Source organism: Ornithodoros turicata, chromosome 5 (assembly GCF_037126465.1).
Source record: "Ornithodoros turicata isolate Travis chromosome 5, ASM3712646v1, whole genome shotgun sequence".
Taxonomy (NCBI): domain Eukaryota; kingdom Metazoa; phylum Arthropoda; class Arachnida; order Ixodida; family Argasidae; genus Ornithodoros; species Ornithodoros turicata.
Window position 1 is genome coordinate 82,471,042 of NC_088205.1, and position 27,318 is coordinate 82,498,359.

The 27,318-nt window shown below is 45.3% G+C and overlaps 3 protein-coding genes across 5 annotated transcripts in view; 2 read left to right on the top strand and 1 right to left on the bottom strand.

Annotated features, from left to right (window-relative positions):
* Positions 1-490: 490 nt before the first annotated feature.
* LOC135394992 (acylglycerol kinase, mitochondrial-like) lies at positions 491-8,704 on the top strand. Its single transcript, XM_064626139.1, has 15 exons — positions 491-1,265; positions 1,334-1,373; positions 1,481-1,560; positions 1,713-1,788; positions 1,924-2,016; positions 2,097-2,129; positions 2,197-2,297; positions 2,654-2,723; positions 3,156-3,289; positions 4,740-4,797; positions 4,955-5,099; positions 6,712-6,824; positions 6,891-6,958; positions 7,479-7,569; positions 8,545-8,704. The coding sequence occupies exons 1-15, from the start codon at positions 1,156-1,158 to the stop codon at positions 8,665-8,667; spliced, it is 1,335 nt and encodes a 444-aa protein (XP_064482209.1). The 5' UTR covers positions 491-1,155; the 3' UTR covers positions 8,668-8,704.
* A 148-nt stretch (positions 8,705-8,852) lies between these two features.
* LOC135394993 (proton-coupled amino acid transporter 1-like) overlaps positions 8,853-27,318 on the top strand; it is a 29,786-nt gene continuing 11,320 nt past the window's right edge. Inside the window, exon 1 of one of the 3 annotated variants that reach the window (XM_064626141.1) lies at positions 8,853-9,042. In XM_064626141.1, coding sequence (XP_064482211.1) covers positions 8,878-9,042 — 165 coding nt within the window. In that variant the 5' untranslated portion in view covers positions 8,853-8,877. Of the gene's footprint in view, positions 9,043-11,659; positions 11,877-25,859; positions 26,101-27,318 lie in introns of those variants that run through there. The other 2 variants (XM_064626142.1, XM_064626140.1) reach the window with 2 other exon arrangements.
* LOC135394994 (cellular tumor antigen p53-like) lies at positions 9,752-11,331 on the bottom strand. The gene has a single exon (XM_064626143.1). The coding sequence runs from the start codon at positions 11,065-11,067 to the stop codon at positions 9,940-9,942; it is 1,128 nt and encodes a 375-aa protein (XP_064482213.1). The 5' UTR covers positions 11,068-11,331; the 3' UTR covers positions 9,752-9,939.

The window sequence follows — 27,318 nt, forward strand, 5'->3', positions numbered from 1 at the left end:
GTTAGCCTTCCGTAATGTGATTGGTAAGGCTTGAAAGAAGCTAAAAATCATCCGCATGACACAGACGTTCGTTGCAGAAGTCAGCGAGCTTCTGCTCGCACACGCAAGTTAGTTCAGTTTCGGTTTCCGCTTCGGCATGCTCACTGTGCCGTACGTGGGGACTGTGGGCAATTTTGATGAGAAGTGCCGATAGAAATTACGGCATACGCGTGAGTCGTAAGATACTTTGACTACATTGACTCTACCGTCCGTTTTGTCACTTACCTCTACTTTGTTTTTATCGTATGTCCGAGGCAGACAATAATGCCACAAAAAATCCGACGGACAACAATAGAGAGGCGATGCACTAATCTTACCGTCTACATTATCTGGATGTTTCTTTCTTTGTCTTTTTTTTTTGTCTGTAGCATCATGATGATAACTCACGTACGCTTTGTGAGATACGTGCAAACTATGTTGCCTATCGGATCACGACGATAGAGCTGTAGCACCATTCATCTACTACGTTCATAGTTCTTTTTACCATGGAGAGCTCGACGATGAAGCAAGATGGAGTTGTGTTTCGGAAGTTTCGGAGTACAATCCCTCGGATCACTCGTCTGCTGGCACCAGCGGTGACACGTCTAACCCCCGTATTGGACATGGAAGAAACAGAGGCGCAGACCATCTCGTCTAGACACAAAACTTTGGCATTCTATCAGAGGCTGGATGGCCACAATATCTCGTTTGTGTTCCGGAGTGATCCACCTGAATTTGATAAACTTTTGGATGACGAAATAGTGCTAGAAAATCTCGTCCTTGCATTTCCTTTTTGTTTTGAGGATGTTGAGGACGATAATTTTCGAAGACCACAGCCCTCTGTGGCGCGCTGAAATCGGGATAAACGCGATAAACGTCAACATTCTTGTTTGGTTCGTGGTTTCGTCAGATATGACTAATCTTGCAGACATTACTAATGTAGGCCGCCAACCATGTGCTTCAAGATGGCTGCAGAAAACCGAAAATGATATGTGAACTGTGAACTCGTGACTGAGTTTTCGATATGTACTGGGAGTTCTTGTTTGAAGTTGCTTTTCCTTGTGTACAGTTGTGCATGTAGGGATCTTTGTCAATACAGTTTATGTGAGAAGTGTTTGTTCTGTAACTTTGGTGACGATGGCCCGTCTTATGAAAATACTAAAGACTCTGCGGAACCATTGGAAAAAGTCTACTTTTGCAGGCTGCCTCATAGCCTACGGAGCATCGTATTTAAATGAAAGGCACAGGTATGCGCCATATTAATCATCAAATTACTGGTCTCGTAAAGAAATACTGATGCAGCGCTACTTTTCAGGACCAACTTGTTAATGCGAGCTTTCTGCGAAGAAGCAAAGGTGAATAAAACCACCAACACATAGTTTGATCGATCGCCCGTTCATCTTTTCGTTATTTTTCTTGATAAACAAACAAACTTTTTTTTTTCTAACCACATGCAATGAAGGTATACGGTGAGAGGACTTTACCAACGGGACTGAAACCGAGGCATGTCACGGTGATCGTGAATCCAACTGCGAAAGACGGGTAATATTTCTTAAACAAACAAATATGAAGATACCTCTGCATGAGAAAGGGGGTCACAGTTCCAGTATTTCTAATATTTCTGCAAGCTAAGCGTCTACGCATCATACTTGAAGCAGTCACGGGGCCACACACGTTTGTTTCTGAACTTTCAGGAAGGGAAAAATACAATACGAAAAATATGCCGCTCCCCTGTTTCACTTAGCTGGAATCAAAGTCAGCTACTTTCAGGTAAAACATTGCACCACCACCATTTAACCTTTGTGGTTTCCACGTAGGATTAATTGATGTTTTCTTCATTTTCGAGTAAAGTTATGTAATAGTTCAATGATTTCAAATGGAATTAAACGAAACCCTTAATTGCAGACTGAATATCAAGGTCAAGCAAAGGGCCTGATGGAAGTTATGGAAAGCACAGATGCTGTAGTTATTGCAGGAGGAGATGGCACATTACACGAGGTACGGGTGTATAAATAAATAAATAAACGTAGTTCTCGGCCCTTTAACGTACGTGATGTCTCCTACACTCAACGTTGCAGGCAGTGACGGGGCTCATGAGCAGAGAAGATTATGTAAGCCCGATTGCAATGCTGCTACAGTGCCACTCCTGATATTGTTGACATTATTTTAATATTTCAGGCAACTGCATGCAAGATGTATCCCATTGGCGTCATACCTTCAGGAAAAACAAACACGCTGTCAAGGTCGCTCTTTTGGCAAACTGGAATGACAGATGCCAGGTTATTACTTTGTCCAAGAAGTCATACTGAAAAGCGTATTACTCTACTTAAAACGTAATGCTGGGAAGTTGTAAGGAATCGTAAGCGTGCTCTGACTGCGTATAGCTGTCAGCCAATGAGAGTGCGGCCCACTAAGTTGTGGGCTGACGCTTTTGACGGGCCAATAGCAATTATACCTGAAAGAGAGCCTCGTTCTTAATCCGTCTCATGAAGTCAAAGTTATTCATTCCTCCTTTGTGCTGTCCTGGTGGAAATGCATTCTATGGCCCAGAATGATAGGGGAGTAGGGGGTAGGGGGCCCACAACGACATAGTTGGGGGTCCAGTCGGGTTAACTTTACTCTATTTTACTTTTAGGTGGATTGCGGAATCGGCGATGGCTGTAGTGAGAGAACAGGTGGATCAACTAGATGTGCTTCGTGTCACGGTAACCAAACTATCGTTAAATCTCTACCTAAATTTTTTTGTTCAATGTTGCACTAATTTGCAGGAAAATTATTGCGTCTATGTCTCTTGAGGTATTTAATGGTACTGACAACAAGTTCTCTTCTAAAGTTTCCAAGTTTTTATAGCCTTCAGCAACAGCAATTACAGAAGTTACTGATAGTGACACCGGAGCAGGGAAAGTGCTGATTATAAAATTGAATTATAGATAATTGACTGCAAATTGAATGGAAATATTTTTCACGGTGACTTTGAGCATCGTAAGAAAGCGTGCGACAACATTTTGTTTATCTTCAGTTTGAGCCTGTTGGACTGTGTTAATGCAGGCAGCAAAACTTTCACTCTGCATAACCTGCAAATGGGTAGCTGCACTACTTTGAGTCAGACCACTAAAATAAAGCGTATGTGTCTGCAGCTTGATCCTGCATCTGCAGAGGAACCTGCGACTGATGTGGAAAAATTGGAAAAGCCAGAAAAACCAAAGGAAGTGTATGCAGTGGCTAAGCTGGAGCACGGCGTGTTCAGAGATGCTGACCTACTTGTTCCAAAGTAAGATGAGCAGCTATTTATTTATTTATTTATTAAAAGACCTACAGCACCGAAAGGCATTACAGTAGAGAGCGATTACAAAGCAAATACGAATAACATCCTGCAAGTACATCACATGCACTTGATGCTATACTAATAAACGGTACTAATACATAATAAACATACTAATAGTAATTGAAAACAAAATATTAATGGCACTATACGCTAGTGTGGCACAATTCCTATTAAGGAATAGTTTAATGTTGGGCTTACAGACTGAGTATTTAAAGATATCTGTTCAGCAGACATATTTGCTGTCCTTCTTAGGTGTGAGCCACTCTAGAAGACACATACGTATAGGTGGAGAAATGGACCGTGAAGGATTTAAAGCAGTCTGGTCGTAGTGGATACCGTAACAAAAAATTTAATCGGAAATTTTTTACTGAGATCAGAGAGCAGATCCCAACCTAGCTTGGCCTTCATCTGAGTGACACCTTCACCATCACACGTATCTGCAGCATTGTTTCGAACTTTTTCAATTTTACTTGTTAGGACTAGTGAAGTGGTGTGCTACGATACGCCGGCATATTCAAGCACTGGATGCACGAGTGTGAATTACAGCGTTTCTTCTACGTTTGGGGGAGCGTCCTGAAAGTTTCTAGCTAACAAGCAGAGTGATCGACTGGCTTTATTACAAGAGGGATGACTTATTACTAGAGCCTGAAGTTTTAGGGTTTTACCCGATTCTGCCCCGAATTTTTCACCCCGATCTGAAGGTTGCCTCTTTAGGGTGAAACCCGATTTTTACCCGGCAAATTGCCCTCTCTGGGATGTCTGTAGGGATGCACCAACTTACTTGTTTGGCAGAAAAATGCAGTTACATCACCATTTGTACCAAACCGCTACAGTTAGTTTGAATAACTGAGCCCGATTCCTCCCCGATTTTAGCGTAATGGAAGTTTTTTCACCCGAATTCGCACGAATTTAGTGCACACATTTATTTACCCGATTTTTACCCCCAGAATTTAGAGAAAAATATTTCCCGAAAACTTCAGGCTCTAGTTATTACAGCGCGTGGATGAGTTTATATCTGCAGCACCGTCCGCAAACTAAGTTTTAGTTTCTCTGCCGACATTCGTCAGCCCCCGATTGTGGTGTGAAGGTGTACTCAATAACATTCGCAAGGTGGCAGATCCTGTAAGCGCGAGTAACTGTACGGATCTGGGAACGGTCAGTGTTACCCGCACTAACCTAAGCAAAAATATGGAAAAGGGGCTAGTCTGATATCAGCCCCATTTACGCTGTCAGTTTTCGAGGAAGATGAAGACGGCATTTCTGCTAGACAAGAAAAGGACGCGCAACCCCCATAAGAAATTGCCGTAAACGTAACTTGTTGCATGAACGTATAACTCTTCTGTCGGCCTTGGAGGTTATCATATCACTTGGTTTGTTTATCTGTCTGCGCATCTAGGTACTGGTACTTTGGCATGCTGAAAGCGAGGGCCGCGTACTTCTTCCAGGCAATAAAGGTAGCGGCCGCGTTCCTCTTCTGTTCTCTTGCATTCTCGCTATATTCTCTGTGTGTATGCGGGGAAGCATTATTACGCTTCCTTACGTGCTTTCTTATCTCTCACTGGGGTGCCGAGCGCCGTAATATATATTGCAACCTTTGGATCTGACGCGTAGGAAAAACCCCGGGCCACGATTGCAAGGTTGGGACTCGTCCGCCCCTGCGAGGGATGTTCCAAGTGCTACGTCCCGCCCAAGGAAGAGGTGCGCGGGAACACGGGGCGCTGGTGGTCCGTTTTTCTACCGAGATCGGCACCACAAGGCAATGCTCGTCTCTTCTACGTACCGTATTCTCAGCTCTTATACCCCTGACATATGGGAAATATTAAAATTATAAATATATAAAATATATAAATTTGGAAATATATAATACAGCCAAACTCCTTTATAGCGAACACCTTTTTAACGAAAATACCAGTACAGCAAATTTTTTTGCAGTCCCGCTGAAGCCCTATAGGTCCAATAATGGACATCCTTTTTAACGAAAATACCTTTACTGCAAATTTTTTTTGCTGTCCCCTGAGTTTCGTTGTAGAGGAGTTTGACTGTATATAAATTTAAAAATAAATAAATAAATAAACAATATATATAATATAAATCTTGGAAATATATAAATTTGACGTACGTACAATAAATAGAATGTCATTTTCAGCGAATGACATTTACGGGGAATGTAATTCGTTCGGTGGCACACGGGAACATATGGATCGCATCACATGAAAAAATTACATTCTCTGATAGAATGAGTTTTTTGTGGAACTCATTTGCTTTTGCTCTGGTACGGAGCGTATGCGCTCGTGATGGCATGGGTGCAGTAACACACGTCAGATAGGAACAGCAATGTCCAACACTGATAAGAAGAAGAAAAAAAAAATGTGTTAGAAGTTATCGGCTGGTACACGTTTATGCGTGTTTCTTTCTGTTTAGCTTTTTGTTTTACCTTAAAAAAAAAAGACTACTTCGCACCATTAGCGAAGGACAACCCTTATCTGTTCTTTACAACCCAATCTTTATCTGTTAACCTTGCTTTGAGCCTGTATATCGCAGCTATGGCTTAAAATTGGTACTGTGTTTTAAAAATAGCTTTTGAAATAAGGCAAAAAAACAAAACAAATGGAGGCATACTCTAGTAATACTTTGCTGATCAACATTGCTGTCATTTGCAAATTACTTTTTTTTTTTTTTTCGTTGTGTAGCTCCATGGAAATGGCATTGAATTTCCTGTGTTGCAGGGGTATTTCATACCCTCACCATTGTGTAACTTTATCAAATGTGACATCATCATTACCTTTCATCAGACTAATTGAACCTCTGTATGCAATAAGGGGATAAGTCGACTTATCCTCTTTTTACTATTTTTGCTCCAATGACATCTACATACCAGTATGCACCTGCCAATGAAAACTTAGGACCTTATTGCGATTTGTTGGCCCGCTACAGCGTGGTAAAAAAACGGGAAATGCATGTGTGTCAATGGGACGGACAATCAGATCAGGCCCCTTTTCTCTTTTTGGGATTTTTCGACTTATCCCCTTATTGCATACAGAGGTTCAATTGTGGTCATTACTGTGAAGGGGCTCATCATTTCATTCCCCACATCACCACCAGCAGGGGGGTAGAGTATCGCCCCTGGTGATAAAACTCCCCATTCATTCATTTTTTTTTAAAAACCAATCAGGGGCACAACGATGTCACTTGGGATGGCGGTCGGCCAAGGGCGTTCTACGGGGGCGAAATTTTTTTAAAGAGCGTAGTATTCAACGTGAGCTGTACATTATCGAGTGTCAGAACTCCGTTAAATTCAGCGACGGTGTGGCTATTTTAAGATGACATCTTTTGTATCTTCTTCCTTATCAATGTCTGTAATCTTGCAGCTGTGACAGCAAGTGGCCCAGACTATTCTCGCATAGAAAATGAGGACTGCGGGACGTGGCATTATGACATAGTGGAAGCCTGTAGCTTAGAACTCTCTGCAAATCGGAAGGAGGTTGGTATATACGCCGAATGCTTCGGGGAAGAATGTGTTGATGTACTTTGTCTCCTCCTTCACAAGGACCAAGGTGCAGTGTCAGTGGCGGTCGGTCCTCCTCTCATGGGGCGTACGGAATTCATGCAGCAAGGGTAAATTGATTATATATTGAATGTATTGAATTATATATAGATTATATATTGTAAATTGATATATATTGAAGTGTTTTTAAACATTGTGAAACCCTTAGTGTCCACAGGCACTAATTTTTGTGAATTTTGCGTGATCGAGAAATTTGTGAATTTTAAGGGTGTGCAAAAATTCCTGTCGAGAATCGACAATTCGGAAACCCTACTGCTATAGCGAACCTCCACTTCTGGTTCCTACTGGTAAACAGTCGAACTAATTTGTTGCACTGGCATGTTCATTTTATTTTTACTTCTTTTATTTATTTTTTCACACAAACAAGCGCCTTCAGTGCTGGTGTTATCTGATGCAAGCAATTCCGAGCTTATCACCGATCAAGTCACAAATTCTCGATCGTTCGGAATTTGTTAAATTTAATGCCTCGAGAATATGTGCCCGTGCCCGAGACTGAGATCGCAAAATTAAACGGTTTTACGGTACTGTCCTAAAAAAGGCATATATAAAAATTGATGGTATCTAACACAGCTGGAGAAGGCACTCGAAAACACCGGGAACAACAAAACATCTCTTGTTCGCGAAGGACGTTGACCTCAAGTTCGAGACACTGGAGCCAGAGGTAAGAAAGTGAAATATTGTAATAGCATTGCTGGATTGTAAAAAGTATGACACTGCCTAAAATGGAGATGCGCGAGCTTATGTGTTACAGCAACGTAACAGGAATTTACGAGTACAGTGAACCGTTGTGAACAGTGAACCCCCCATGATCTGACACGCTCGCGTTATTACCGTTTTTCTTGGGAACCGTTTCATCCGCCGTGTAAATCTACCTCGTTAGTATGACAATTAGTCCGACAATTACCGAAATTTGTGTCACGAGTAGGGTTGCCACCTTTCGTAGGGAAAAATACCGGCTGAGGGAGAGGAGGTGGATTAGAGGGAAAGGAGGAAGGATCGCAGGAAAGGGAAGTGGGTCAGGGGTGGAAGAGCACACACAGAAAACGAGAGAGAGAGAGAGAGCTCAAGACAATACGAGGAAACGTGTTCCTCTGTGTAATAATAATAATAATAATAATAATAATAATAATAATAATGAGTAACTAACGAAACAACTGGTGACTGCGCGGAGTTGGGTCTGTGGTCCAGATTTATTCAAGCTGTAGTGGAATGTTGATGGAAAAACCCTGTAAAAGCCCTTATAAAAGGTGTTGAGCCACAAATACCGGCAAAAGGCTGCCGGTATCACCCTCCTACTGGGAACCGGCAGGGTGTGAGCAAATAACCGGCCGTGCCGGTATAATACCGGCCTGGTGGCAACCCTAGTCACAAGTAGGGTCAAACAGGGACAGTCACAGTAGGGACAACTAGGGACAGTCACAGTAGGGACTTGACGTGAGGAAAGAAGATTCTACCCTCACGTCCCTCTCCAAATACAGTATCAAGGGTAAGATTTTTCGGGGTGGGGGATGGAGGCTGAACCCCCAAAACTCCCGCCCCTGGCTACGCCACTTAAAATATTTAATGCCACTCAGGGAAGTGCGGCATTTCTCTTCAAACACCATGCACATCCTTCAAACGCACTGCCATTTTCCAGAACAAAGAAGAAGAAGAAACGCCCAAAACGAAACTGAGCATCGACTCTGTGGAATACCAGGCAGACCGTGTCATCATCCAGTTATTTCCCAGGGCACTAAATGTTTATTGTACGAGGCAGTAAAGTAAAAAAGGAGAAATAAAGGAGGGCCCTACATACACCACTATCATTTCATTCTCTTTAACGGCACACTGTGTTCCTTTTTATCACGCCGTCACTGCGAACGTTGTCTACAAACATAGCGTTATCTCACCGTTGTGTTTTACTGCACGATCCGCAGCACCTTCCTGTCGCAGGAGGAGGTTTGAGACACATGATGATAAGGGCCCTTATATGGATCCGCACGATGAGGGAAAGTTTCCTCATTTCAAAGTTGTCTCTCGGTCGATTACAATGTACGTCTTTGGAGAGTCTCAACACGTGTTCACCCATAGAGTGGGCGGAAGAGCTACGTACGTCTGCAAACGGACACCGGGGTTCATTACCGAGTGCAGATACGTAAGTGTTCTTCATCTTTTCTTCCGGCTATTTTTTGCAGCGGAGAGACGAGGACAGAAGCGCGTAATCGCGACTAACGGAAAATTTTACTGCTGAAACGCTTAAATAGGTAATTTCCGTGGCGTAGACATGTCACAAACACGCGATATCAACAGGAACATTGGGGCACGTGAAAACTAGGAATCATTATCGAGATACGTTATCTCGGCTTGTTTTAGATCAGTGGACGTTGCGCTTACACATTTATATAACCTGCTTTATTAATCGAGTAGTCTTCAAGGATCTCCCTATCCACTTGGTTTTGAAAAGTACCCGTTATTGTGGGGGGGGTCTCTTTCTGATCCATGTCACGACTTACAAACTACCCCGTTTCTCTACGTTAGTTTTACGTTAGTTAGATACGGTACATGCTTCTGGTGGTTCTGTATCTGGCCGGGCTTCTGCACGTAATACCAGCGATACTTACGAAAAAGGGCCGTTAAAGATACGGGACTTTTTTTCTTTTTTTTTACAAGTACGCTTGGATGGCTCGGCACAGTCAAGCACGGAACGCCGCCAGAACGTGTATTTCTGCGTTCTGTGCAGAGTGCCGCACCGACCTAAAACGGGTACCTGTATCGATTTCGTACGTGGAGCCGTAATGATCCCAATTCCGATCCGTTGATCCGACAAGCAATGCCTTTGGATATGGGAGAATCAACTGCGCAACTGAAACGGCATTGTGATATTTATTGTATTTGATAACAGATATGAAGGACTCAAAACTGGAGTGTGAAAAATGCAACGAGCTTGTACAACGAGCAAATAGCAATAATGCGTATGGAGCAAAAAAAGCTAACAATGTGTATGGAAATTCAATACAAAACATAAGGTAGTGAAAGATGACGTCCCAGAGCCCTACCGCTCCGGACCTTCCCGGCCCGTAGCTCGGGCGTCCATTTTCTGCTTTCTCTTCCTCGCTGCTTCGGCCAGCTCCAGGGGAACTTGCACTCTACGCAGAAACTCGTACCTCTCCCTGTCGTAAACTTCAATCGCGTAGGCCTTCCTCTTGCGTCTGTTTCGGCCAGCATCACTGCGGCCGCTACTGTCCACGGAATTGTCCGGTATTTTAGCAGACGAACATGCAGTAGCAGAAGCGGTCTTGGAAGTAGTTGGCACGAGCAACGTGTGCTGCATATCATCGTGCTTTTGATCGCGGGTCGGACAAGCGCAAACCTTCACTTCCACAATGCGGCGCGCAAGGTCCTGACCCTCTGGAGACCGCAAGATAAAAAAGACTTCGGTGGTGCGTCTCTCCAGAGTGCCTTTGCAGCTGTTGCGACACATGAAACGCAGCCTGTACGTAAAGGAATCGCTGCTGTTCATAATTGGCGCTTCGAACGGAACGGTGAGGAAATTGCGCTGTCCGTTCGCTGGATCTTGCCAATACGTAGTGGCCGGATGGTCGCATAGTATCCAGTGGTCGCGGGAGCTGTGATCAGCGCTGCTATCTTGCTGTGCAACGACGTGTAAAGGACAGCGCCTGACATTTACGAGCCGGAGATTAGCATCTCGAAATACAGCGACGATGCAAACTGTCGTACCTGGCGGCTGTGGTTGGTCAGTGATGAAATGAACTGGAAGCGCATTGTCCATCACTGTGTAAAGCTTTCGCCTCTCTTCGACGTACGTCCACGAGGTGTTGGTGTTGGTTGGTACTCTATGTCCGAACTTTACTTGAAATCCGACGTTCCCCGGCCAGTCCTCTACGTTGTGGTTTGCGCAGTTTGTGTTTGGTGCGATGATTTCTGTCCATTGCGGTTCAACGATTTCTTGCTTTATGTCTCGGGCGGCTAGGGTGCCGGAGTCGGTGTCAGTGTCAGTAGGTGAGACATGTTCGAACATGATTTCGTGCTCCCCTAGACAGGAGAGCTCATGCGCATAATCAGCTATGAGCTCTTGCAGATTATCGTCAGTTGCCCATGACTGACAAAAGTCTGTCCCGCTTCCCCAGCTTTCATTGTTCGATTGGTCCTTATGACTCATAATGCAATATGCAATCACGCAACTCCCGATTCCTGAACACACTGGCCCTCAAACCCTCAAATATGGTGAGCTAGACCATACCTCAAACACCGCACCGCCGTGAAGGCAAGTTCGAGCATGCCGCGACGTCGACCCCGCATGCGCGCCGCTTTCCGGAAGACACGGAAGCACCGGAAACCGTCGTCGTAATATATTTCAAATAATAGTTAGCGGGCTGTCATCCGAGCCAAAAATTCTTCCCGTGAGATACAGTTGTGTCAATCTTACCGGTAGAGGTTATACGCGACCAAATAATTTGAACTGAAACAACAACAGATGTGCAGACGATAGAGACAACGATACTGGAGCAGATGGGAGTCCATCTATACATAGAGCCTGAACATTGTGCTCGATGTCTGCGTTTTTAAAAAGCTTACACAATAAACAAGTAATGTTTCAGTGATTTCATCGAAAGCTCCTAAAAAATATATCGCTAATATTGCTAACCCAGTCTGAATCGTAGAAATGGTCTGAACGAGCGCTGATCACGTGATCCGCTCCGGACGAGTAGAAAGTGGATAGCGCAGTCGATCGTACTCTTGCGATGTAGAGCCCTTTTCTGACTGTGACTTGTGAAAGCTTCCGTGCTTGTGAACTGTGTTTGGTGTTTGTCTCCGTGTCTGCATGTTTTCGTTCGACAAAGTTAACTCGTGTGCAATATTGGAATCCAAGCGTTTTGTGTGACACATTCCCAATGTACAATGTACAACTACACGAGGCTTCCTGGCCATGAGAAGAACTCCAGCGAGGACGAGACTGACGTGCAGGATGTAAGTTGTTCAAACAAATGTTTGCTTCTCAGATCCAATGTATTCGCGCAGAACTTGTGCGACACTCGCAGGCACTGTTATTACCACGTGGGTTATTTAATTTATTAATGTGCCGTTTCACCGAATGGTGCGAAACTTACGGTAGATTTGCACATATTTACCGCAGTTATGCGAAGGCCTCCTCACTAAAATAATTGAATCCTGTGGAGCATCAGAAACACGTGACTGTTTTTGGCGAGCCTTTTCAAAAATGGGACGAATAAATAACGGTTAACGGACAGTCGGATATGTGCCCTACGGTGCCGAACCTTCACTTGCTATGAAAACCTGCTGCTACCCGCGTTGCGTCATATGTATCAAGCTCCCACCTTGCGAATTGTCCAACAAAAAAATGTGGTTGAGGCTACTAGCCACGTATCACAACCTCACACGGAGAACTGTCGAAATATGTTACCAGTGGATGTGCTACCCGGACCCCCCAACCCCTCTCTCAAGAATTTTTTCAGCAGTTTGTTGTTGACGCTGACAATATTTGGCTATTGCGATGAGGTTTTAACTACCCTAATCACACGCGATTCCTAGTTGCCCGATATTGTTCGATGAGCCTCGTACTGTTTGTTTATTTAGAATACTTCCGACATTAAAAATGTCATGAAGGAAGTGGCGTGTGAAGTAGCAGTTAATACACCGAACAACTGAACAGTGATACTACATAGTTGTAGTCGCAATTTTATTAGTAAAGTTATAAAAATTCGCGCACACCTACCAAAATTCAGCACAAAACACTTTGAACAAGGTCAAGAAATGACGCTAGTGTGTTACAATCAACAGCTTGCTGTGGCACAGTGGCAGACAATTCCAGGTGGTTATCGTAAGAAGAAAAAAACGAGTTCTTTATACAATTAGAATGAAAACGATAAGGCTCACTTTATTTAGTGTGTTAGTTTTCGAGAGTTGTTGGCATACCATGCAGTTTCCTCCGAAGGAAAAAAAAGGAGAGGGGGTGTAAAGAAGAAAAGAAAGAAAAAAAAAGTTCACACAGGTGAATGAATGGGTGAAATTAATGGGTGAATGAGCTGGTGGGGCAAACTATTTCGGAAAGGGCTAAACCTTTACCGAAACTGCACCTTCTAAGCGCTATAACCAGCTGTAACACCAGCTGTGTCTCTAAAGCATCAATCACGTTAGCTTGGCGAGGGAGCCACAATGTATGACGTTGACGAGCACGGGGCTTGCACTCCGTCAGCGAAAACCCGTCCGTCTGTACGTGCTCGCACCAGCTGGTTTGATCTTGAAACATGGGCTGCCTTCCGACTTGCAGAGCGTGACATTTGCCGCTGGATATTTCGGATTGCCGCATCGCAACGCACCGAAAGTAGCGAGGATGTGAGGACGTGAAGTTTCCGCCGAGAGCCTACTGTGGGGCTCTCGGGAACTTCACGCTGTGTACACCAGAGAGGTCTACCTGTATTTTATGCATAGACTGGCGGTTTCCTAAATTCCGGGTTTTCGTTCAGCTAAAGACAGGGGAGATGCTTGTCGAAGTTTGAATGTGTGGAGAATTCTGAGTTTTCCGGAAGTTTAAAAAAAAACTGAACTATATAGGGAGCCAATAAAATAAGTATTTAAAGAGACTGAAACATTTATTTTACTGAAAAACAAGCTATCGGACGGAGTCCGTCCTTCATCAGGTGCGAGACTCAAAACAAGCTTTCGGACGGAGTTTGTCCTTCATCACGTGCGATCACCTGATGAAGGACAAACTCCGTCCGTAAGCTTGTTTTTCAGTAAAATAAATGTTTCAGTCTCTTTAAATACTTATTTTACTCACTTGCGAGTGCGAGACTTCTCCCATTTTTGCCTGTTATATAGGGAGCCCATTGCCGGGGTTTATCGGAAAGATCTGAAGTGAGCAATTAAAAAGAAGAAGAAGAAGAAAAAAAAAGCACCAGCAACGCTGTATGCAACTTTCTTTATTTAGCTCGATGACAGCACGATGTATCTGGCTAGGCAGTCTCAGATACATACAAGCGCGCCTACACAAGTTTCTTGCACAAACTGCCACCGCTAACGCTCATGGTCATCTGGCGGGATTTACCTACAAGTTGTAGCGTGTAGCAGTTGAGCGCTTCCGTTTCCATAGCATTGCGCTTGGCGACACCCCAGGTAATGAGAATATACTGCACAATATGCAAGAACACTAGTACGTCCGAGGAAGTTAACGATCAAAAGCCTGTCACTGAAAAGGTTAGCCAGCTGTAGGACTCGAAGCCACATCTTCTGGATTACCGGTCCAGGGCTCTAAGCGAGCTAAGCTAACACGCCTTCTCAGCGACTTCCTGGGTGCGTCATCTGAAGGGACAAACCAGTTCCAGCCTCATAACATCAGTTCTCTCAAGTACGTCCGACCCTCACCTAGTGGCATGACCAGATCTCCGAGGTCCAAGGTAGGGAGGGCACGGAAAGAATCCCTCCCCCCCCCTGATTCCGGTTGTGCCAACACACACATACATGCGCATACAGCTAGATTAGAGATGAAAATCTAGAATATTTGAATTTTAAAATGCCAATTACAATTTTAAAATTATATTAACTATTTAAGTGATATAAATTAAATATTTTAAAAATGCGAATATGTACATATAGACTGTCAAGACTGACGATCAGTGGTTTATCCATACCCCCAACACCTCCCAAATTATAGGGAACACCCCCAGATTTTTTTTCCTGTGTACTATTGTTACAACGTAACTGCACCCCCAATTTTTTTGCACCCCCCCCCCCTTCCGAGCTCGGAGTTCTGGATAAACTACTGCCGGCGATGCCGTGTCACAAGATTGAAAGTAGTTTGAAAATCTCGTAAATTTCAAAACTATCCAAGAATGCTGATTAGATAGACAGACCCCAGAAACGGCAAGAACTCTTTCGCGATCATCACGCTGGATCTCCCTGCCACGCTCCCTGCACCCCCCCCCCACACGCATTTTTTCCTCCTCGGATTTGCACGATTTGTGTGGGTCAGCCCATGGTAGTTGGGGGGAGGGGGGGGGGGCTCGAGCCCCCTTGACTACGCCGCTTCTCTCACTTCATGTTGCTATGCAGTACAATGCTTCTAGTAAGAAGCTAGTACAGGTTATCATATGCCTTACCCTATTTCCTCTGTTGAACTGCATTCAGATGCAAACCTCGGAAATATGCATGATTGAAACATGTAAACACCCTGCACATTACCGTTATCACGTTGGGGAAAATCGGGGTTTTTTTTGGGGGGGGGGGGTAAATGAATTCGTTTAAACAGTTTACTGGCGAACGTTTATCAGAGTTTACCCGATAAAAGTGAAAAATCTGAACCCTAGATGGATATCCCAAGAAGTTCGAGCTCTACAAATGACGTCATCCACGAATGAGAAGGTCCAGCATTTCCCGAACAGTTTACGGGTCTGTTTGCTCGTTTATACGCTGTGCATGTGCGTCTCTGCGCATGAGAGGAGGCAGAGAGAGGGAAGAGGGAGGGCGCCGCCGTAGCCAATGGGGCGTTCTGAGTGAAGTAACCGGGAGAGGAGATATGCGCAGAACGCTCGGTTACTTGCCGAGCGTATACCCTGTGCAAGTTGGACTTCTGCGCAGGAGAGGGGAAAATGGGCGTATAAATCACGTGGGCAGCGTTCCTCCACTCACCGGTCGGCGCGGAGTAACTAACGTGCTCGATATTGTGGTTGCGGTTACTTCGTTGCTTCCTTCCCACGTGAACCTACCCACGTGGGACCTCCGCGTCCAGTTTGTTGTGCTAGGGGGGGGGGGGGGCAATCATGTGCTGCGTTGGGTTACGTCAGAGGTTGAGGGAAAGGGGGAACTGAGGAGCTGCACGGAAGCGTGACCTACTTGCATAGCGTATTGGTTGACGGAGAAACATACATTCACATACAAAATACACATGTACAACGAGCAAAACATATATATGTTTGTTTTTGTTCAACTGCATATAGTCTAACGTTGGAGCCGGGAATGGAGACTTTGTCCCCACTCCGGTTTTGTCGAATCCTATTCCAACTTTCACGTATACACAATAATGCAGTGACTCTGCGAGTATTGCATATGGGTGACCCAGACTTCGAAACGCCCTCAAGAGGGTCACAGTCGCCTTTCAAATGAATGCAGGTAGTATTCCAGTCTGGTCCTTTCCAGAATTTGTTTCACAGTCCAAAGGGGTACGTGTATGGGCTCCTCGATTTCTCTCAATCTCGGTCTTTTCTGGATTTCAGGAAAGAAGATCCACTAGTGGAGTAGCCGGTGCTCTTACTGAGTGCCCACTTCCCCATTTTTTTCTTTTCTTTTCTTTTATATCTCATCTCATCCACTAGTGGATTTTCTTTCCCGCATGGATCTTCTTTCCCTATATGGGTGTTTTTTCCGTATGGATCATCTTTCTCGTTTGAATATTTTCCCCTCCGTCACGTGACCCCGTTGGAACTTCTGCACAGTTGTTGTAGCTCGTATTGAGACTTGAGAGCCCCGCCCCTGCGTTTTTTTTTTTCTTTCGTTCTTTTCTTTTTTTTTTTTCACAGCAGTACGCTGCTTGCTTATTTTTTTTCCCTGCCGAAAAGCAGTGTAATACCCTTTAATCCACTGCATGGTTTGCATTTGACTCTGCTTATTTCATGGATTCTTCGCGATCAATATTTAAAAAAAAAACATGTAAATCATAATAATATGTAATAATATTCAACTGCAATGGAGACATTATAAAATCGCCCGTCGCTAATACCGCCAACAAGCCATCTGCCGGTTCACGTCCGAATGACCACCGGTTACGTCGGGCGAAGCGATTCCGGTCACCAACATCACGTGACACGACGACACCAGCGAAGCTGAATATTAGCTAAGGGCTAAAATCGACTGAGCGCTTTTCTTTCTTTCCATTTTTGCAAACTTTTCCTTCCATTTTTTTTACAAGTTAACACAGGCAAAGCAATGAGCTTTAGATCTGGTCTCGGTGGCTATGATACAAGATATCGGTGATCGTAGATCACAGGGTTCACAGGAGTTCACATTTTTAGTTACTCATATCTCGTGTCAACAAAGGAGCAGCGGTAAAGGAACATTTTTTTTCACTTGAGAGGCGTACTGAATGGGTGAAAAGAAATGGAATAATGGAAGGCACAGCCTCGTTTTAGGGATAGCCCATCGTGAACTGACGTTATTTCAACGCAATAATCCTCCCCTGTGGCATCATCGGTACTTCCTCCACACATACGTTTCTCAACTCACTCCTGCTCAGACGTGTATGTTGGACGTAATTCGCGACACATTTTTAATATTTCATTACTAAAACAAAGGGTAGAAAAATCCGTTTTTCCTCTTTGCAATTCTTTGTGGGCGTTTTTGGCAACTCTCGGGTATATGCCCGTGTATTAGCCGGCGTAAAAATCTCCGTGGCCGACGAGCCCTCTCAACACTTCGTTCGTGCCGTGCAATTGTATTGTCCATGTTCCCTCCCGAATGGGTTTCGGACCAGTTCGGGTTAAACGGGTTAAACCCGATTTCTTCCCGGATTCCAATCACGTATGAGGTTGTACCACGTATCACGTGCGCTATTTCCTATAAACTTATACGAATGTGTGATGTAAATATTATTTTAGTGCGCCAATAAGTATGCGAAGCACATCTGGTCGCGAGGTAGCTACGTCTGATACACGCTTTTTTCGCACGTAGATTTCGCACGTAGCGCCACACAAACATCCGGTTTAATCCGGTTCTCAGCCTGGTGAAAGCTGTAACCAGCAGTACCCTCGTTACGAGTAACTCTCTCCTCCGCGGGATTGTGTATAATCCCATGAACACATGCGACCTCCTTGGCTATTGAGGTGCAGGGATCTCACGTCATGTTTGTGTTGCCAAGGTCAACTGAGCTAAAAAAAAAAAAAAAAACACGAAAAAAAATGAAACGTCCCGACGAAGGCGCGAGTGCTTCCTTATTGCTCCTTTATGCACTGCATCTAGTGACTTCTCGGGGTTATGTTATCTGTGCAGGAATCAAAACATAGTAACCTGATAACACCTGAATGTATCAGTAGCACCCGATTTCATCCGGAATGCACCCGGTTTATCCCTCCCGATTTCGGCACAGGGCGCCGTTGGCGGTGGCCACCAGTACTAGAGTCACTAAGCAGTACGAAGCCTCACTTGCGGATATTCGTGCTTTACTGCAATAATGTTGGATAAAATTAGGTAACCAAGCCTTATAGCGGCGTCGCGAAACGCCACGCAGAAACAGAATCCGCATTGTTTACAAACGGCTTAGCTGTCGCTCGTGAGTACCGCCATTTTTAAAGGTCACGTGTACGTTTACGTCTGCAATGATGTGTAACTGCCCAAGCAGCACAATGTACTGAAAGTCGGGTGCAATAGGGGTGGACGGGTAGGTGGACGGCCTTGAACAGACAACTGAAACTAAAGTTCATTGATAAGGCACATACCGTCCACCCCTATTGCACTCGACTTTCAGTACATTGTGCTGCTTGGGTGGTACCTGTCCAGAATATCTGGTAGGGCACCCAAGCTGTGTTGATGACAGTCTAGTCCCTCGGTTCTTCTCTGTTGCCTGCACGCGTGACAGTGAAGTAGGTAATTGGGACAAAAACAGCTGGTATTCCTGTGTAGGAAGCCAAGGTTGGGATACAGCTGCGCTTATCACGGTTTCTTATCTCTGTTGGCCGCATTTCTCCAGGAGCGGTATTTCACTCTTACTCTGACCCTCTTTTTTTCCCCATATAAGTATTTTCTTTCTTTTTTTTCGCGGTGACGAACAAAGGGAAGCGCGCCGTATACGTTCCAGTTTAATTTGGACTCGGTGTTACCCCACCGCAGAGCGACTGTGGCCATTCGTGGATAAATGGAGGGAGGCCGGCAGGAAGGAGAGAGTGAGGTTAGTCCTATACCGGGAACTGCGTTGACATCCGTCCGGAATCTCTGCCGGGAAACCTGAGCCGCTATTGTACCATCTCGATGGATGTGTGCATTGCAACATCCATCAAGATCCAGTCACCACCACAGGAAACGTTTCCGAGTTTGAACAGTAAGGCCTGCACTTGCCTTTCTCATCACGTGAACCTGTTTTACAGCAAAAAAAAAAAAAAAAAGGTAGTAGACGCCAGTGGCGTAGCCAGACCTCCAAGGTAGGGTGGGCTTGATACGAACCCCCCCCCCCCCCCCCCGATCCTGTGTGGGACAACAACACACATTCTTGTGCACACCGCAAAATGTGGATGATAAAAAAAGAACGAAAATAATTGTTTTGGACGTTCACAATACGATTACATGCATAGGCTGTCATGACCAATGAGGTGGTGTCACGAGATTGGAAGTATTTTGAAAAGCTCATACTTTGAAAACCATTCAAGAGTGCTGCTTAGATAGACGCCATGAACTGCAAGAACTTTCGCGATCGTCACACTGATCCCCCCCCCCCCCACATATATTATTTTCTCCTCGGAGTTGTACGATTTGCGTGGGTCGGGCCCCCCCTAGCCCCCCCCGTGGCTACGCCACTGGATACTGAGAGATCACGGCAATCATTTCGGGGGCAGGTCACGTGCTCACTGGAAGCAATGGGCTTTCGGTTCTCTGACGTTGGAGCTGGAAGCACAAGTGTGCACAAGGGAATCGCAAACTGAAGATGACTACGTAATTATATTTTCCGGAATACTCTGGCGCGTAGTACAATGGACGTCTCTTTTAATGTTTCTCACCCGTCACCATCTGTCTCCTGCAAACGGACGGTGCACGTACGAGCCAGTCTCCTTGTCTCGGGTCTCATACATCAACTCGGCGGCTCCCTACTGCTCATTATAATCACCTGTCGCGGGCGTCTCTAGCATAGGTATCACACACAACGGTTCCAGACCACCTGTTGTGGGAACGATTGTTCCGTATATTAGCGTGCGTTATACGTATAAAATATTGAAATAAGGCAAGTCGGGTTAAGAAAGACAGACCGCGTGCTAGCTAGCTAGCCTCGGCTGAGTTAATTTACCATCACCTTCAGCAGATTGTCGTCTGCTTTGTTCTTCGTACACTTTACTCGGATTATGAGTGGGGTGTTTAATCGCGATAGGCTGTGCTCCGTCCCCGCCAGTAAAGTTTCCCCAATAGTTCAGGAAAATAGATTGGAGCAGTCGATGTTTAACAAGCACATACTTGCTCCCTTGAGAGCGCACCGCTCCTAACTGTCGGTACCTGACACCACGAGCCACTTCATCCATTCTCACTATCATATAAACACAACGTCCACATTCCAATCCGCATCCGTTTCCAATTCTAACACCTTCCCACCAAGAACGTTCCAAGACACTTGCCATTACTGCCGGTAATTCGATGGAAATACGAGAGCGAGGGCAGTATTTTGTACAGTGTCCGTAAAGACGGACAGTGCCTTTTGTCATAATGAGAGGGCGCCAGTGTACAAAGTGCATACTCCTGAAAGGTTAGTAGTGCGGGCAGTGGAGAAGCAGGGTTTCCATGTGACCACAGTGATGGCAGTTCTTGTCGCAAGCGATGGCGTATGGTGTTGCGCCATCTTTCATCTGTATGTGTACGTACTATTTAATTTAGAATTTAATTAATTAATTATCGTAATTAGAATTTGGAGAGAAACAGAGTGAGAGCATGTCCCGAGGGCGAGTCATCGAGGAGTGTGACGTAACCGGTAATGGGAGAAGTGTCGGTCCGATTCCCCGCGCTTTCTGGCTTTTTTCGACGACTGCCTTGTTTCAAACTCCCTTTTATATACACCGTGTATTCACACGAGCGACATCCTCACGGAATATTCTAGTGGAAGAAAAAGCGAAAACACTGCTCACAGAGCTGAAGTTCCGTCTCGTGTTATGTTGCGCATTCACACGGTGCGGAATATTGGGAGTGGAGTACTGCGCATTTAGCAGACGACACTTAGCAGACGACACCGTCAGCGTGTTTTCCTGTCGTCTGCTACGGAATGTCTTTTGGCTGTGTAGCAGGATATTCCCCACGGTTAGCAGTGTACGTGAAGACTCGACGTTTAGCGCTCGCGCTCACGTGACAGCAGAAAGCTATGACGCTTTTCGCATCTTCCGCTTCTGGGGGAATGTCGCTCGTGTGAATACACGGATACTGGCATGTGCGCTCGCCATGTTTCAGTCTGTGTCAGTGTCACGCCCTTCGACACATATACCTGATTTATTTTCGCCGATGCCCTTCGCGGCCGGCAGTTGCTATCCGTTCCGCTATAGTTGTTGTCCAGCGTGTGCGGGGTTGTTTGGCCGCGGAAAATTTTTATCGTACTCCAGCGGAAAATTACGCCGTGATATCGCACTGAGAGGGAAACATGTCAAGCGGAGTGAGTGCTTTGTTGCTTTCTCTGTCTCGGAAACAGCCGTATAGATATGGGATTCACTGGGTTTCCTCGTGTATATTGCGCTACTGTGTGCGTGTGGGATATCCTTTGTAAATATGCCCGGCTCGACATCGTATCAGCACCACGAAGCGCCTGTGGCTATATGGGAGTTGTATAGAGGAGGAGCGGGATCGTCAGTTCAATATGGCACCATTCGAAATCCCGGAATCCTAACTGGGTCCCACCTCCTTTTTGTCGATGCGTTCCCAGGGGACTCTTGTTAGGCGACGCGACGCGGTGCAAATGATTTCCACTTCTATCGCTTGTCCCGTGCATTGACACGGTTACCATAGTTACGCTTCACTTGGGTCCAACATGGCATGTGGGGAAGATCGAGCAACTCTCATTGGAAGTATAGAGCTTCCAACGTCAGAATGACGGAACGGGGATATGTCATCAAAGTGAGCGAAGAAGGCGTTTACCATTACCGTTTCCATTTTCGTTACTACAATGTTTTCGTTACCGTTGTCCGTTTCTGATCCCAGCCTTTCAATTCGAAGCTTGAGGAGGTGGTATTGGGACAGGAACACAAAACATGAGTAGTGCCTGTCTATTTCTGTTCCTGTCCGCTTCAAGCTCAAGGAAATCACATATCATTAGCATTCGTTACCGTGTACGGTAATGGAACAGCTGTTACGGAGTTGCGTGAGGACAACCCGTCCAGCTGTATAAGCATCCCGTTTTGCTCAAGTGCTCCTTCGCGTTTTCACGCGTACGTACTACGAAGGTAACTTCGCATCGGTTGGATGCGTACATCCTGCGAGATAAAAAGTACCCGTAGAGCGGTGGTTTTCAACTTATGTTATTCGAAGGAACGCCTGATCCTGCCATCACGACCTCAAGGAACACAGGGGCAACTGTGTATAGGAGTGGGTGAGGCGAACTATATGTCGTACAAGTAGCAAATTATTATTCTGTCTGTCTGTCTAAGTTTTATAAATGTTTCATTATAATTTATTTAATTATTTATCGCTTCGTCGCAAGATATCGCTTGAGGGCTGCTGCACGGATTCATTCAACTGTTTCACAATACCTCTCCGCAGATAACGTGTTGTGCGTTGCCACTGATGCTTGTACATCCCAAGTCCACGTGGGCAAGAGAGTCTCTCCGAAGTTTCACCGATGTCGCTATGGCTTTCCAAGTGCTTGTAATGCGACGACAGAAAAATAGGCGATGTCAAGTTGCCGGTGATGAGTAGATCAAAGAGTGATGAATGTGAAAGTGATGATGATAAATGAGTGAGTGACAATTGCTCACTGTCTTTCACCGCACTTATATAGCGCGATTTTATTTCGCGTTTTTATGCGATGTCATCTTATTTCGCGCTTATGGCGCCTATATACATGACTTTTTTTGGTGTGTGTGTTAGCTGCACTTCTTTTTTAGCTTTCTAAGGTTGCTTCAAATAGATATATGGGAAATCCACCAGCGAAGAGGGTGAGGCGAGAGGTCGCCCACTTGCATGCACGCCTGCGAAGCGTCATTGTCAGGGCTACCTGCGTCACCAGGATCTTCTAATGCACAGAAGCCGTGGGGAGATGCATCCGGTCCCGAAGTCATTATACGATGATGAAAATAAACACGAGGTGGTTTCAAAAGTACACTTTATGTTGGGAGCAGGGCTTCGCTTTGTCCGCGAAAAAAAGGTCAAGAACTCGCAAGGAAGTAGAGCTCGCTGATGGCGAGGAAGCGAGCGAGCTGGTGATGACGGACATCCATAATTAAAACCCAGAGAGTGAGGGACACATAAACGACACGCCGTATTGTGACCGTGTCGTTTATGTGTTTTCCTAGTCTCTGGGTTTTAATTATGGATGTAAGAACTCGACGTTTGCGGGAAGCGTTCAAACTTTGAAGGCTGAAAAAAAAAAAGAAAAAAAGTTAATTCAACATAACAAAGTCATGTATATGAGCGCCATAAACGCGAAATAACGTCACATCACAAAGAAACAAGAAATAATAACGAGTTTATTTCGTGATTATCGTAATAATATATCTATTTATCTGGTTGTGATTATCTGATTAAAATTAATTATTGCGATAACAATATAAGTGCGGTGAAAGAGACGGTGAGCAATTGTCCGGGATCCCTCGCGGTATGTTCTTACCGGAACCCCGGTTGACAAAACACTGCCGTATAGAGTGTCGTGTTCAAACTCGAACAACCGGCAACTCAAGATGGGCGTGACCAGGCTTCTATCCAATGTCGCATTCAGAGGCGGACGCTCTCAGTTAGTAAACCATGCTGCCATAACCACGGTAAAGTAAAAAAATAAAAAAAGCATCCTCGCGTCCTTGTGTTATATGTCGTGGAGTCTGTTGTGTAGGTCGCATGTGCTGACGAACGTCGAGGACTGGGGCGAGTAAGCGACGTACGCACCCTGGATAATATTGCGCTTTCCATACTCTCGTGTGGTATGCAGGGAATATGTTACAGGGAACGGAGTCACCCAAATACAAAAATAAAACGAAAAGTCGCGCATATGATTGGACAGCAGGAATAGCCATTGCCCGAATTCAATACCAGACGATCAGTTTCGTTTCCGTTTCCTGTTTTCGGTAACGGAGCACCGTGGTACGCGTTTTTGTTGTCGTTACCATTCTCCAATTTCGGTAGTATACAGTTTCCGTTACCGTTCCCTGGGGAAAGAAAGCTGCAACCGTATAGCAGAGCGAGCGAAGCCGATTTGTTCTATTCTTCTTGACAATGATCTGACTGCCCTATGTAACTGTATACGCTCTGCTTCTCGTGGAACTTTCGCTGTAAAGTATTTGCTCAAGGATCACAAGGTGGACATGCCGCTTAGAATCGTAATCAATGAGAATCAAACCTGGCAAAAAATTGTTTCGATCTTTTTGCAAAATGGATTTTCCTCTATTTTTGTCCCTAGCGGTTTAACTTTGAAAAACTCTGAACAACTTATTTCGGATTTACAGTTGTTTCATGGAAAGAAATGCTTTGCTTTTTCCTTAGACATCAAGGATCTATACTATTCACTGCAAGAGAATGTGTTGTTGATTAGAGTACGCAAATTTCTTGAAGATAACTTGGTGCGCTTTCAATCGAAAGTTGGTATATCTGTAACTGAATTTTTGCGCTTACTAGAACTTTATCTCTGAGATCAACTGCCGCAGGCGAGCTGCGCTCTTTGTTTTTTCAAGGCCCGCCCGAGGGAGCGAACACCGCGGCGCACTCTAGCCTAGGATCCGCGTTGCCGCGTGGTACCTTTCAAATTTCGCGCTTTTTTTGTATGCGTGGAAAAAGAAACCACGTAAGCGGTACCTCATTGCGAACTACTGAATCCAGGTTTTTCAACCTTCGCGTTTGCGTGGTGTACGGCTGGTCCATTTTTTCGCGGCTTTAAAATCGATATTTAAAAATGGATTCCTGACGTGTCCAAGACGGCTGCCAACCAAAATCCCGTTGGTGTCGCTCTCGTTTTTGCTGCCCCGTAAAAAAGCTTGCTTCAAGTAACCCCTGTGAATAGCACCATCGATGAAAGGAGGAAAGCAGGGGGAATAACTGAAGAATCGACAGGGCCAGAATGACGACAATAATAACGGTCGAGTGCTATTGGCGCCGTTGAGAGATGTGCACTTGCTGAGCATTCATCCAATGCTGGATTCTCTTCCAGCAAGATGCGGTATTTCAGGCCACAGAGAGATCGAGTACGTGTGTGAGCACGTTCAGCTCTCAGATCATAGGCGAACGAAAGCGCAGTTCCTGCTCGCCTGTCAATTAACAACTGTATTTGGCTGTGGCGACGAATATGTTGATGCTACAAATAACACGCTGTTAACATTGCCTTCAGTTTGAGGGAAAACACAGGACGCGAAGAACGCACGACAGACTAACATACGTTCACGAATGATGATCGTGGAGCACCTCTAGGACGCCAGGGTTTTTTTTTTTTTTATCTGCACACCCTGGACTCCTTGAGTGATCTTGACATCACTCTGAGAGTAGGCGCCGCAAGCAGCGGACCAATTTTCAGTGGAGAGGCATCGTGGCCCCATGGACGGTTTATAGACTTTTCTCTAAAAGAAGGTTTCGAGCACTAAAAGCTGGTCAGTTTTTAACTGGTGCTAGAATTCCGGCCTTATTAAAAGGGTCCGAGCTGTTCGCTATCTTTCCAGTCACAACTCAGTCACACAGACTCAGAGTTGCAGACACACAAGGCTTGTGTCTTGCACTTGTTGCGCTTTGTAGTTGTTGACTGACAGTCAGATGCTTGTTATCTCGTGTAAAGGGCGCGATTTGGAGTGGGACTCGAACCCGCACCTTCCGGTCAGGAACGCTACCGCTGCACCGTGCTGGCTATATCAGTTTGTAGCGCGTAGCGCGCCTCCCTTATTCCAAGCTTGCTGGGTCGATCTCATAGAGGATAAGAAACGCAGTTACACCACCTGTTCAATCTGCGCTCTCCTCAAAACGTGCAGGACAAAATGCCAACTTCCCCTTGCTTCAATATCGCCGCGCGCGAGAAGTTAGAGCTGACGTCATCCTACAAGCCACGCGCAATGTCTCAGAGCCCAAGCTAGCGCACAAGTCGTATCGCTCCCGATCACTCCCTCCAACCAATATCACGTGTCAGTTGTGCGATATGGAGCTTGCATCCTACGTCATTCAGTCTCCCTCTCCCGTTCCCAAGGGCCCACACGACGGGCTTTCAGACGAGCATTGTCCTTTCATTTCGCTGTCGTCTGCTAACCGATCCAACACTATGGAATTCGAGAAAGCTCTCGCTCAAAGCGCGAACGAAGCCGTCCAACGTCTGAGCACCTTCGCAGCTGTGAGTAAATGCTTCGCTTTGTCGCGTCCTTCGTCATAGCCGTACCGCATGCATTGGCAGGTTCCGTACCATTTTAGACCGTATTATCCGTAGTGCAGCGTTTGTCTAATTGTATGTTCAATCGCAGTGACAAGAAGGTTTTCCGTGTATATGTGTATATGGTAGGTGAATTATGCAATCAATGTAGCACTGAGGAGTGGACTGCATGATCCCTGTCATTGTAGGTTGCGCGTACCGTTGTGAAAAACGGCGCGGGTATGACTAAATGTTACCCTAATCAAATGTACTTAACGCGCAAATTAAGAGGGAGAAGGAACAAGTGTGTTTTCTCCTTTTTTTTATTTTTTTAAATATCGTGCCGTACGCGAAAATAAAGTACTATATGTCCTAGACAGCGGCAACATCATAATTTTGTGGTGCGCTCTACAAAAGAGAAGCGTAAAGTGGTCGACGGTTACATCCGTTGAACTGGTTTCTCTTCCTGAACAGACGTCGATTAGAAAAAAAAGTTTGGGTAATGGTTAAATGTGACGAACGAACCAATTGTCCGGGTGAAACGGAAGTAGTTATCACGGTTTCTTTCTGCCGTACATCGGTGTTTGAGGTGCACTGAAGTGCCCTGTGAAGCAGGAACCCTTTCGGTTGCGAGATATATGCGTAGTACGTTTCCGAAGGAACCAGTAATTTTCCACCGCATATTACTTGCCCTTGCCGCGATAACAAGTTCCGAGGGAGAAATTGAGATTAGGAGGCGAGGCTCTACAGTTTTGGAGTTTTTAGAGGGGGTGGGACATGACACGTGCAAAGTATGCCGCCGCTCCGCATGCTCGCCATCCAGCAAAGTTTGATAATGACTAATGGATAAAGCTTTATCTGGGTGCATTGTGGCAGGAATATGTGTGACACATGACAGCCATTGTTGCGCCCATTTGTATTTTGGGAAGTGTCCAGCGCTTTGGAATGATGTGCGGTAAATGGAGTTGGCAACGGGCAGACGTATGATTGTATCGTGCCAGCTGCTTGCTCCAGTAACCTGCGTAGATATGTGTGGTTGCGCATAATTTTGTAACGTTTCGAGATAAACCCTGCACTGAATGGACGTTTCTCTTCGCAAGCCACGAGAAGCGCGCGGATGATGTTTTGACGAAACGGGAAATAAAATTGCACACGGGTGTGGATGGAAAACGGAATCGGATCAAAGCGCGAGTGTGATGCAAC

Coding starts and splice junctions, on each gene's coding strand:
- LOC135394992 (XM_064626139.1), top strand. CDS start 1,156: ATGGCCCGTCTTATGAAAATACTAAAGACTCTGCGGAACCATTGGAAA. Junction 6,825..6,890: donor TCTCTGCAAATCGGAAGGAG/GTTGGTATATAC, acceptor CTCCTTCACAAG/GACCAAGGTGCAGTGTCAGT. Junction 6,959..7,478: donor ACGGAATTCATGCAGCAAGG/GTAAATTGATTA, acceptor TATCTAACACAG/CTGGAGAAGGCACTCGAAAA.
- LOC135394994 (XM_064626143.1), bottom strand. CDS start 11,067: ATGAGTCATAAGGACCAATCGAACAATGAAAGCTGGGGAAGCGGGACA.